Source organism: Melanerpes formicivorus, unplaced genomic scaffold (assembly GCF_026170545.1).
Source record: "Melanerpes formicivorus ecotype bairdi unplaced genomic scaffold, bMelFor1.0.p_v2 SCAF_101, whole genome shotgun sequence".
In the NCBI taxonomy this organism is placed as follows: Eukaryota; Metazoa; Chordata; class Aves; order Piciformes; family Picidae; genus Melanerpes; species Melanerpes formicivorus.
The window spans coordinates 661,578-674,379 of record NW_027142453.1 but is presented as its reverse complement, the minus strand read 5'-3'; the positions used below and the strand labels follow the sequence as shown (position 1 = coordinate 674,379).

General features: G+C 45.9%; 1 protein-coding gene across 5 annotated transcripts in view; it reads right to left on the bottom strand.

Moving 5' to 3' along the window:
* Positions 1-12,802, bottom strand: part of NAA16 (N-alpha-acetyltransferase 16, NatA auxiliary subunit) — a 109,417-nt gene that overhangs the window by 62,659 nt on the left and 33,956 nt on the right. For all 5 annotated transcript variants that reach the window (XR_010990847.1, XM_068166508.1, XM_068166509.1 and 2 more), the window contains exons 2-3: positions 4,879-4,963; positions 1,261-1,365 (exon numbers count right to left, since the gene is read on the bottom strand). Coding sequence is in view for 4 of the 5 variants with exons in the window: in XM_068166509.1 (XP_068022610.1) it covers positions 1,261-1,365; positions 4,879-4,963 (190 nt within the window). In the remaining variant the exon portion in view is untranslated. The remainder of the gene's footprint in view (positions 1-1,260; positions 1,366-4,878; positions 4,964-12,802) is intronic.

The window sequence follows — 12,802 nt, the reverse complement described above, 5'->3', positions numbered from 1 at the left end:
AAAACAGAGTAGCAGTACTCAAGCCAGAACACTTAAATCATCATCTAAAAATCTAAGAGCAAACCAGCTATTTAGAGCACATCTAGATGGAGTTTTGTATGCCCTTTTAAGAAAGCAGCAAGCTTTAGAAAAGGGCAGATTTTACAAGCCATACTTATTCTCTGCAGAAAGCATACATTAGAGGGTCTATTCATAGTGTCATAGTATCATTCAGGGTTGGAAGGGACCACAAGGATCATCTAGTTCCAACCCCCCTGCCATGGCCAGGGACACCCCACACTAGAGCAGGCTGGCCACAGCCTCATCCAGCCTGGGCTTAAACACCTCCAGGGATGGGGCCTCAACCACCTCCCTGGACAACCCATTCCAGGGTTTCACCACTCTCATGGGGAAGAACTTCCTCCTCACCCCCAGCCTGAATCTCCCCACCTCCAGCTTCATTCCATTCCCCCTAGTCCTATCACTACCTGAGAGCCTGAGAAGTCCCTCCCCAGCCTGCCTGTAGGCCCCCTTCAGATACTGGAAGGCCACAATGAGGTCACGTGGGAGCCTTCTCTTCTCCACACTGAACAGCCCCAACTCCTTCAGTCTGTCCTCATAGGAGAGGTGCTCCAGCCCTCTGATCATCCTCGTGGCCCTTCTCTGGACACCTTCCAGCACCTCCACATCCCTCTTGAAATAGGGGCTCCAGAACTGGACACAGTACTCCAGGTGGGGTCTCACCAGGGCTGAGTAGAGGGGGAGGATCACCTCCCTCGACCTGCTAGCCACACTTCTCCTGATGCAGCCCAGGATCTGATTGGCTTTCTGGGCTGCAAGTGCACACTGAGAGCTCCTGTTGAGCTTCTCCTCCACCAGCACCCCCAAGTCTCTCTCCTCAGGGCTGCTTTCCAGCCACTCACTGCCCAGCCTGCATTTGTGCCTGGGATTGCCTCGACCCAGATGCAGGACCCTGCACTTGCTCTTATTGAACTTCATGAGGTTGGCTTGTGCCCACCTCTCCAGCCTGGGCACAAGCTAAGAGACAAACATAAAAGGCACTTTTCTTAAGGGCTCTGCAAAATCATACAAAGGAAAACAAAACCTTATGCCAGGTATTTGGTTATCAATTGATATGCACTATACACACCTCATTTCCTTTTTTTTCAATGTAGGCCCTGTTTATGTGCTACATAGCAGGCACTGATGCAGCAACTAAATCATACACATAGGAGTGGGAACTCCCAGCACAAAGATCAGGTCTTGTTTCACAAAGGATACAGACATGGCTCTTCACGTCATTACGAAGTCCTTTACGAACAAATTCATAGGCTTCTTCCTTCTTCCCTAAGCAGTTCAAGGTCAGTCCTTTCATGGCAAGTGTTTCTGTAAGAGACAGCACACACATACATTTCTCACTTCCCTTATGCCAGTTTCACACTGCAGAATATTCTTTGGAGTGGTTACAAAGTCAAGCTCCCCATCAAGCAATAAATCAGCTCAGGAGAGCAAGCTTGCAGAGCTGAAAACAGTTAAATGGAAGCATTCCTTTTCCTAACATTGGTCTTAAAGGCCACTGCAGAGAATCATGCAGAAGTTACTAACAGACAACATAATTTACTTACAAAAGCCATCTGACTGTCTTTAAGGGAATTAGCAATAAGATAAAACCATTTTTAGAGATCTTGTCACTGTTTGCATTAAAAGTCCCAGGTAAGCAGAAGAAAATGAGATTTGTTAGGTTGTGCTACACTACAAAAACACAGACCTGTCACAGTCAGCACCTCTATTATAGGTTGCCTATAAAGTATTAGTTAAGAGGAGAATATTTCCTGCTACAGTAATTCAGGGGTAAGCAACCTTCTCAAAGGAGTAACATTTTAAGTAGAAATATCATAGTATCAGCCAGGGTTGGAAGGGACCACAAGGATCATCTAGTTCCAAGCCCCCCTGCCATGGGCAGGGACACCCCACACTAGATCAGGCTGGCCACAGCCTCATCCAGCCTGTTCTTAAACACCTCCAGGGACGGTGCCTCAACCACCTCCCTGGACAACCCATTCCAGGGCTTCACCACTCTCATGGGGAAGAACTTCCTCCTCACCTCCAGCCTGAATCTCCCCACCTCCAGCTTCATTCTATTCCACCTAGCCCCCTCAGCCCTTTCCTCATCACTTGTGACCATGTCACCATTTTCCTTTCTGAGGGGGCCCACACCTTCCCTAGTCGTCTTCTTCCCATTAATATACCTGTAGAAGTTCTTAGTGTTCCCTTTAATCTCCCTGGCTAGATTCAATTCGAACTCTGCTTTGGCTTTCCTACTCAGGACTCTTGCTGCTGGGGCAGCTTCCTTATCTCCCCCCTGTTCTACCTGTCCTTCCCTCCACTTCCTGTAGAGTTTCCTTTTAAGTAATAGTGTGTCCAGTAGCTCCTTGCCCATCCAGGCAGGCCTCCTAGCATTCTCTCCTGCTTTTCTCTTTGTTGGTATACAGAGCTCCTGGACAGAGAGGAGGTAGTCCTTGAATACTGCCCAGCTGTCCTGGGTCCCTCTTCCCTCCAGGGCTTTGTCCCACGACACTTTGGCTAGCAGATCCCTGAAGCGATCAAAATCTGCACGCCTAAAGTCTAGGGTCGTGAGCTTGGATTACTTCCTCCTGATTGCCCTGAGGAGATTCAATTCAACTGCTTCATGGTCACTGCAGCCAAGGCCATCTCTGAGCCTCACATTCCTTACCAGCCCTTCCCTGTTGGTGAGAACAAGGTCCAGCATAGCACCATTTCTTGTTGGTTCCTCTACCATTTGGAGGAGGAAGTTGTCTTCTATGCAGTCCAGGAACATCCTGAATTGCTGGTGCCTTGCTGTGTTGTCCCTCCAGCAGATGTCCAGGTGGTTGAAATCACCCATGAGGACCAGGGCTTGTGACCTGGAAGCTGCCTCTATTTGCCTGTGGAGGGCCTCATCTGCTTGGTTCTGCTGGTCAGGTGGCCTGTAGGAGATCCCCCCAGCAATACCTCCTTCCCCTGTCTTGCCTCTAATTTTAACCCATACACTCTCAACCAGCTCATCATCCCTCCCCAGGTGGAGCTCCACTGATTACAGCTGGTTATTGACATAGAGGGAAACACCTCCTCCTCTCCTTCCCTGCCTATCCTTCCTAAAAGGCTTATACCCATCTATCCCTACATTCCAGTCATGGGAATGGCCTCACCATGTCATGATATAATGGTATGATACTGCTTCCCCTCCTCCCTCACTCTTCAGGTGACACTGTGGGAAACAGGTTACATGTAATGCATGCACTGACTGAAAGCTGTAGCTGTTCTAGACCTTTTCCCCCCTAAACAAGAGACCACTTAGTCAGGGTCCCTACCAGGACAATCTGATTTTCTTCCAATTGCAACCTTTTCCCCAGTATTAATGGCAACAGTTCATCATCTCAGTACCAGCTGGAACAGCAGCTGAAAGTTTCACTGAGAGACCTGTTTAAGGCCCTTTTCTGCAGTAGCACACCTAAAAAGAATGATGACCAAAAAGAGAAACAGAAGGGGGTTTTGTGGCTGGTTTGGTGTTGGTTTTTGGTTTGCTTATTTGTTCTACCTCTATGCTGTAAGCCCAGAGAAAGTTACAATGATACCTTGCCAATATTAAGAAGCCTGAAAAATAATATCCCCACTATAGGAAGGAGGGCAAGCTACTCCTGTGTTCACATATCAGGAAGATAACTGTCCAGCCACAGCCATCCATCTCTTTGCCACCTCCTCCTAAAGTTTTCTCAGTTCTTTGTCTCTGAAGCTCTATGTGACATCAGTGCAGCTTCACATCAGACCATTAGCTTAGTTCTGCTTCAGACTGTTTGCTCCAGGCTTTGCTCTGAAGTTTGAAAGCCATTATTGGCTCAGAGCCCAAGTAGTATGTGGACTGCCAAGTCAGCTAGCTGTCCTGGAAAAGTTTGAGCTAGCCAGAGCAGAAAAGACAGATGTACACCAATACCTTAAAAAAACAACCCCATAAGTGCTAGCAGACAAATGCATTAGGTCACAGCAGGACAAGTCACTCCACATCTGAAGCAACAAGAACTGTATTTTTGTCTTTAGGGAACTAACAGCAGACAGAAGGAAGGATGAGAAGTGTAAGTTGAACATTTTGTCAACAGCTGGCAGTGTCAAATAGGACACAGTATGTGAACATTCAGTGTTATGTAGCTTCAACAGGAGACAGACAAGATAAATATCACTGTCAGAAAGATGAGCTCAACCATGCAACAGAAACTACAATGCAGTAAAGACAAAGTATCTTATGGAGGATTAAGTTTTGACAGATGTAAACACAAGCAACAGTTTGCTGTCCTGCTTCCCACACTATCTATCAGAACAGGGTCTCCTGATTCCGTCTTCAAGTCTTAGCTGCAACAACATTTCACTTGACTTCCCTCCTTTTAAGTGACAATTTGGTAGGCAGCACAAAATTTGAGTGTATGAATTTCACCAAAAAAAACCCCAAAATTTTTAATACATTGGCAAAAAATCTTCACATTAACAGTAAAGGGGGAAAAAAAGGTTGGAGATGCTATTAAACAGGAATATAAACCATCATCACATAAGCATTCTGACCCAGAAAGGCATCCTGCTTGGAAGCTTCACTGCAAGTGTGCTTCCACCATGTATTTTTGTCTTCAGCATCCTACCACACTGGAGTTTTTGACTGAGTTAGGGTGGGAATTTGATCTGCATGCACAAAGACTGAAAATCTAGAGTAATTGCTCAGCTATTAGGACTGAATCATACTGAGACAAAGGCTCCTTCCTTTCTTAACAGTATGGGATAGACTGATCACACACTTAAGCTAATGACAGGAGGGGGGAAAAAAAAGCAAATACAATCTTTTGAGTCTGCAGTTACCTCCATGCTCAGCAAATTTGGGGTTAGAGAGGATCATCTTGCAGAACTTGAGTCCATTTTTGTACTGTTTCTGTTCGTAGCATTTCTGGAGAGAAAAAAAGATGGAATACAATCGTTGAAATGTAGGTAAGCCCAGAGTGCCTCAACATAGTCTTGCAAGTAGAGCAGTTCTTTCAGTAAGGTATAGTACTCAGATCACTAATGAGCTCTAGGTGAATATGATTACTCACATTACAGTGCCACCTTCATCATTCAGAACAGTATCTGCCCTCATTTACATGCAGCCAACGCTCTACCTCAGAGTCCTGTTGTAACAAGTCAGTAATTCCTTCTCAACAGAAATAGGAAAGGCAAGTAGCAATGTCTACTTCAGCTCAGAAACTCTGAAGATAGAGAGCCAAGGTGCAAAGCTTGGCTCAACAGAACTTTTTCAAGGCTTAACTCTTTGCAAAGTTACATTTTTCAGCATTCCTTTTCCATGGCCTAGTGACCTTCAAGTAAGAACCTCAGACAGAAAGCTTTCCTTCTTGCCCATGTAGAGTTTTGGGAGGGACAGAGAAACCATGAAGTAGGAAAGACCTACTGTAACCTCAAAACAACTCTACATGGATATTTGAAGAGGGAGAATTTAACTGGATGAAGATGATCAGAGGGATGGAGCACCTCTCCTATGAGGACAGACTGAAGGAGTTGGGGCTGTTCAGTCTGCAGAAGAGAAGGCTCCCAGGTGACCTCATTGTGGCCTTCCAGAATCTGAAGGGGGCTTACAGGAAGGCTGGGGAGGGACTTCTCAGGATGTCAGGTAGTGACAGGACTAGGGGGAATGGAATGAAGGTGGAGGTGGGGAGATTCAGGCTGGAGGTGAGGAGGAAGTTCTTCACCATGAGTGGTGAAGCCCTGGAATGGGTTGTCCAGGGAGGTGGTCGAGGCCCTGTCCCTGGAGGTGTTTAAGAGCAGGCTGGATGAGGCTCTGGCCAGCCTGATCTAGTGTGGGGTGTCCCTGCCCATGGCAGGGGGGTTGGAACTAGATGATCCTTGTGGTCCTTTCCAACCCTGACTGATACTATGAACTGGGTATTAAAAAACACCCAGTTTCTAGCTGGAGTAGTACAGCTAAGGGCTACTTCTAGCTTTATTTAGGGCACCATTTATTTAACCCCTAGAGAAAATGGCAAACAATACTGTTCAACTATGGAAACACAAAGCTGGGGGGAAGCCCCAGACAACCAAAACTTAAGAAACTCTTAAGAACCTATGTCCCTTTTGTTCTTTTAAAGAAGATATTACCTGACATGAATAAATTCATAAGGTCTTCACAATTTACAATCAATTACTGATCACTACAGTTGGGCACTGTAAAAGAAGGTCAGTTAAAGGCATGCTTGTGTCAGTAACCACAAAGGCAACTTAAGGTCATTTAAACTTCTTAACTTGAAAGGAAAAAAAACCAAACCCCCCACATCAGCTTAACTTGAGAGCATTTTCAGTTAACCAGGTATATTGTCCTCTTGTAATTTCAATAGTTGCTCTCAGGAGTATGTAATTTCAGTTATGTGTTTGAGTACTTCAACTGTCTCTTACAGATCACTTTCATTCCATCAGCCTTCCAGGACAGGGGTTAAAATCTGTGTCGAGTGAAGGCGGTGTTTTGCAGTCCTTTGCAGTCACAATACATCATTACCTTGTCTCTGTGGGTACAAGCAGTGCAAAAAACATGCCTGTGCTCACTTGTGGATAATTAGACAAGGTGCCAAAACAAGGGTCCTCCAAAGTAAGGGTCAGTGGGAAGAGGCTTAGCTGCAGACTGTTTTTATGTCCTTGCTGCCTGAAACCCGAGACACTTGCAGTTAACCATGATTAAGTAGAGACTAAATCACAGAATTTAGAGTGGAAACCTTTGTTTTGTGGGTGATTTAGGTGATCTCCAAAGGACAGCAAACCTTGCTGTTAGATCAAGTTGCTCCACCTGGCTGACTTCTGGCAAGACAGCCAGGGAGCTCTTACCAGAATCAAACAGTTAACACTGTGGCAATTAACCTTTGAAGAACAGCAGCGAAAAGCACAGAGAATTTTAAACTGAGGACTAGTTTCCACATCTTCCTCTGAAATAGCCCAGGTTGCAGCTATATTTGAAAGTTTCCTCTAGGGGAAGGCTTTTCTGATTGGGGTTTTTTTGTTTGATGGTTTTGTTGTCTTTCTTAACATAGATGGTTTAGTTGATTAGGTGGTGTTGGAGGATAGGTTGGACGTAATGATCTTGAAGGTCACTTCCAACCTGGTCTATTCTATAAGTAACTTTAAAACACTCCATAAGGAAATGCCAGCAATGCTTCATATATGCTTGTGTCATGACTTAACACCAGCTATCAATTACACACCCCACAGCCACTTGCTTGCTCTCTTGACCAAATGGGATGGGGAAGAACAGTTGAGGAGGGGAAAGAAAAAGGCAAAACCCTTGAGTCAAGATAAAAACACTTTAATAGCACAGAAAAGGAAGGGAGAACCAAAACTATGGAATAAACAAACCAAGCAATGCACAATACAATTGTTCACCACCCACTGACCCATGCCCAGCCAATCCCTCACAGTTTTCATACTGGGCATGACATCACATGGTATGGAATATCCCTTTGACTTGTTTGGGTCAGCTGTCCTTCCTATGTCCCCTCCCAACTTCTTGTGTACCTTTGGCCTCCACCAGCAGGGCCTTAAGAGCAGCTGAAGAGTCATTGACTTAGAACAAGCACCCCTTAGCAGCAACAACCAAAACAAAGTGTTAAAGATCATTCTCATCCTAAAGACAAGAAAAGAAAAGGAGTAGCAGACCAAATTCTAGGAGGAAAATAAGCCCAGCCAAAACCAGGCCAGCTTTCTAAATTTATTCAGGTACAGCTAAAGCAGTAACTGAATCGTGCACATTCACCCATGATTCTGCAACCCCTGTGAACTGAAGTGAAACTCCAAATATGCAGCAACACTTAACCACAGAGCAGAAGCTATTCAAGTCAACTGTGCACTTAAAATAGAGTAACTACTTGAGAAAAATCCTATCTACTATACTTGTTCTGACATTTTTATCTTAAGAGTTCAGTCTCAGGCCTAGAATAAGAACTGAGCTTACCTATAATTATAGACATATGAGACTTTTTGGAGGACAAAGAAGGAAACATTTTCCAAAGGCCAACAGATGGATGAAAGAGAGAAGCTAATGCTCTACACCAAGAGAAGCAAAAGTTCAACATGGAAGTTGCTTGGCTTGCTGACAGACAATCAGCAATAAATGTCAATAAAGAGGTGAGATCAAAACCCAACACATCATTTCTTGCCCATATGGTAGATACTAATTAAGGCTGTCTACAGAAACAATGAATCAGTACAAAATTTGGCAGCATGTTTCCAGGGCTCAGTATTTGGGTCTGTGCTCTTTAGCAAGGACCTGGACAAGAAGATCAAGCACATCCTCAGTTAATAGCTTCAAATGGGAAGAAATTAGGTTTAGATTAGACATTAGGAGGAAGTTCTTCCATATGAGGCTGGGGAGGCCCAGAGAAGTTGTGAGGGCTTCAACCCTGGAAGCATTCAGTCAGGTTGGATGGGATCTTGAGTAAGCTGGTCTAGTAGAGGCATCACCACCAATGGCAGGGCAGTTGGAACTAGATCTTATACTAGATGACCCTCTACTACCAGCTTCCTGGCAGGATGTTACCTCCTCTGGCAAACATGTCATCATAGGAGTATCATAGTATCAGTCAGGGTTGGAAGGGACCACAAGAATCATCTCGTTCCAACCCCTCTGCCATGGGCAGGGACACCCCACACTACATCAGGCTGGCCACAGCCTCATCCAGCCTGGGCTTAAACACCTCCAGGGACAGGGCCTCAACCACCTCCCTGGACAACTCATTCCAGGGCTTCACCACTCTCATGGGGAAGAACTTCCTCCTCACCTCCAGCCTGAATCTCCCCACCTCCAGCTTCATTCCATTCCCCCTAGTCCTATCACTGCCTGAGATCCTGAGAAGTCCCTCCCCAGCCTACCTGTAGGCCCCCTTCAGATACTGGAAGGCTACAAATAGGTCACCTGGGAGCCTTCTCTTCTCCAGACTGAACAGCCCCAACTCCTTCAGTCTGTCCTCATAGGAGAGGTGCTCCAGCCCTCTGATCATCCTCCTGGCCCTTCTCTGGACACCTTCCAGCACCTCCAGATCCCTCTCGTAATAGGGGCTCCAGAACTGGAGGCAGTACTCCAGGTGGGGTCTCCCCAAAGCTGAGTAGAGGGGGAGAATCACCTCCCTTGCCCCGCTGGCCACACTTCTCCTGATGCAGCCCAGCATCTGATTGGCTTTCTGGGCTGCAAGTGCACACTGAGAGCTCCTGTTGAGCTTTTTGTCCACCAGCACCCCCAAGTCTCTCTCCTCAGGGCTGCTTTCCAGGCAGTCCCTGCCCAGCCTGCATTTTTGCCTGGGATTGCCTCCACCCAGATGCAGGAACCTGCCCTTGCTCTTGTTGAACCTCCTGAGTTTGGCTTGTGCCCACCTCTCCAGCCTGTCCAGGTCCCTCTGGATGGCCTCTCTTCCCTCCAGCATGTCTTCTGCACCACACAGCTTGGTGTCATCAGCAAACTTGCTGAGGGTGCACTCAATGACACTGTTTCCTTTTGCAACACTAAATCCATGATATAATCTACTTGTAGACCTTGCCATAAAATTAAACTAGACATCATTTTGTGCACTTTCAATTAAGTACCAGGTGCCTTCTAACACAGAAGAAACAAGCATAGCACCTAGGACATAACTGTAAAAATACACAAAGAGCAAAAGGAGACTTGAATCCTCTATTACAATGCTGTGGTGCCTCTACTGAGAGAACTGCCATTCACAAATTCTAATTCACTTTTGTACCATGCCTGCTTTTTTTTTTAGAAGAGACAAAGGTCCCTTCCATTGCTAAATATCAGAGCCATGGATAGGAATGATTTGCTAACATCACTTATAAACCAGAATGCCCTCTATGCCATTTATATGTAAATTGAGTTTAACTATTTGCAGCATCACGCATAGCAAGGTTAGTAAAGCCACACTGCCACAGACTGTCTCCCTAGACAAAGCATGTCACTTCAAAGAAGTCTGGTATTGAGAAGACAGCTATGATTTTCACATACTGAATACACAATTTAATACACAGATGGGCAATTTCATGGCAGAGAAGCCATGGCTCATTATAAGCACTCAGACATGAACACTCACTTCTGAGAGGGTATCTAACCAAAAAAAAAAAAATCTCTGCTGGCTGCACAAAGAGACTGCAGTTGCAGCAAACTCCCTTCATCACTAGCTGTCCCCAGTACCCATGAATGTACACAAGTGACATGACAGTATTTCATAAACCACTCACATGCAAAAGCCAAATACATAGAGTGTCACATCAAACCAAACAGTAGTGTTATGCACAGCAACCACGCTTCCTTGATCAACCTCAATAGCATAAGTTGTTTAAGAGGGTGTAGGACTACAACAGACCTGCAACAATGAAGTTCAAACCAACTGAGACACTGAGCATGTGTAAAAAGGGCTTACAAGAAAGATGAGGACAGACATTCCAGCAGGGCCTGCTGTCAAAGGACAAGTAGCAATGACTTTAAACTAAGCAAGGGTAGATGTAGGCTAGATAGAAGGAAGAACTTTGTGGGTGGTGATACAGTGGCACAAGTTGCCCAGGGAGGTAGTAGATGCCCTGTTCCTGAAAACATTCAAGGTCAGGCTGGAAAAGACTCTGGGCAACCTGATGTAATTAAAGATATCCCTACCTTTATTTAGAATAAACCAAACCAGGTTGGAAGAGACCTTCAAGATCATTGTGTCCAACCCATCAACCAATCCAACCCACCCAAACAACTAAACCATGGCACCAAGCACCCCATCAAGTCTCCTCCTGAACACCTCCAATGACAGCAACTCCACCACCTCCTTGGGCAGCCCATTCCAATGGGCAATCACTCTTTCTGTATAGAACTTCTCTAAGAAGAACACCTCTAAGAGTGGTGTTGGACTACATGACTTTTAAAGGTCCTTTCCAATTCAAACTATTCTATGATTCAACATGCAATTTTCTTCAGTAACAATACCGCAATTTGGAAGTCAGTTTTGTTGTCTCTCAAAAACTACTTCTCAAAATAATTCCAAAGGACTAACAGCAATTCAACAGTATTCTCACATCCTGCCTGTACGGCCCATGCTCTATTGGCCTGACCAACCTGATCTCCTTCTATGATCATATGACCCACCTGGTGGATGTGGTCTACCTGGACCTCAGCAAGGCCTCTGACACCGTCCCCCATAGCAAACTCCTGGCCAAGCTGTCAGCCAATGGCTTGGACAGGAGCACACTGCAATGGGTTTGGAACTGGCTGGAGGGCCGAGCCCAGAGAGTGATGGTAAATGCTGACAAAACCAAGCTGAGGGCAGGAGTTGATCTGCTGGAGGGTAGAGAGGCTCTGCAGAGGGAACTCAACAGGCTGGACAGATGGGCAGAGTCCAAGGGCAGGAGATTGAACACATCCAAGTGCCAGGTTCTGCACATTGGCCACAACAACCCCATGCAGTGCTACAGGCTGGGGTCAGAGTGGCCGGAGAGCAGCCAGGCAGAGAGGGACCTGGGGGTGCTGGTTGATGGTAGGCTGAACATGAGCCTGCAGTGTGCCCAGGCAGCCAAGAGGGCCAATGGCATCCTGGCCTGCATCAGGAACAGTGTGGCCAGCAGGAGCAGGGAGGTCATTCTGCCCCTGTACACTGCACTGGTTAGGTCACACCTCGAGTCCTGTGTCCAGTTCTGGGCCTCTCAGTTTAGGAAGGATGTTGACTAGCTGGAATGAGTCCAGAGAAGGGCAACAAAGTTGGTGAGGGGTTTGGAACACAGCCCTGTGAGGAAAGACTGAGTGAGCTGGGATTGAGGAGGAGACTCAGGGGTGACCTTATCACTCTCTACAACTACCTGAAGGGGGGTTGTAGACAGGCAGAGGTTGGTCTCTTCTCCCAGGCAACCAGCACCAGAACAAGAGGACACAGTCTCAGGCTGCACCAGGGGAGGTTCAGGTTGGATGTTAGGAAGAAGTTCTACACAGAGAGAGTGATTGCCCATTGGAATGGGCTGCCTGGGAAGGTGGTGGAGTCACCATCATTGGAGGTGTACAGGAGAAGACTTGATGGGGTGCTTGGTGCCATGGGTTAGTTCTTTAGGTGGGTTGGATGCGATGATCCTGAAGGTCTCTTCCAACCTGGTTTGGTTTATTCTAAATAAATGGTTTAATACAGGCCTGCACATCAATAGGCAGCCTCTTGAGAAATATGCTGGACCATCAGAAGCACCAATAAGAAAAAGCATTTCAACTGATTTAACCCTAAGTGGTTAAAAAACCAACAGCTTAAAGCTTTATTAGAAGAATGTAATTTGTTTAAGTTTCCTGTACTTCCATAGAACCCTGCTTTGAGACCTCTTAGCACTTGACAGTTTTATTCTTGCCAAGAACTATCTTCTCTCATTGCCAAGATTTGGGTGCAACACCTAAGATTAAAATTAGTTAGATGAATCCTAGGTTCTCAGTGCTTACATGTTTAATTTTTAAAGCAGTATCTACTGTGTCATGCTGATAGGGGTGCTGGATAAGGAAGAAACTCAAGAACTAAATGTGGAACATCTGAGCCTAGTAAAAAGAGCAGGGTTTATACACCAAGCCCTATGGAAAGAAAGCCAACAGCCAGTTGTGCTGGAAATCTGCCCAAGCCATAATGGCAGTCAAGTTCAATAATAAAACCAACACTGAAAAGTCACCACTGATTGTGATTCTCAGCAGCAGCTTGTCCTGGGAGTTACCTGGCATGTATTCAGGTGCTGTTCATATCAATACACATTTCTGACCCAAACC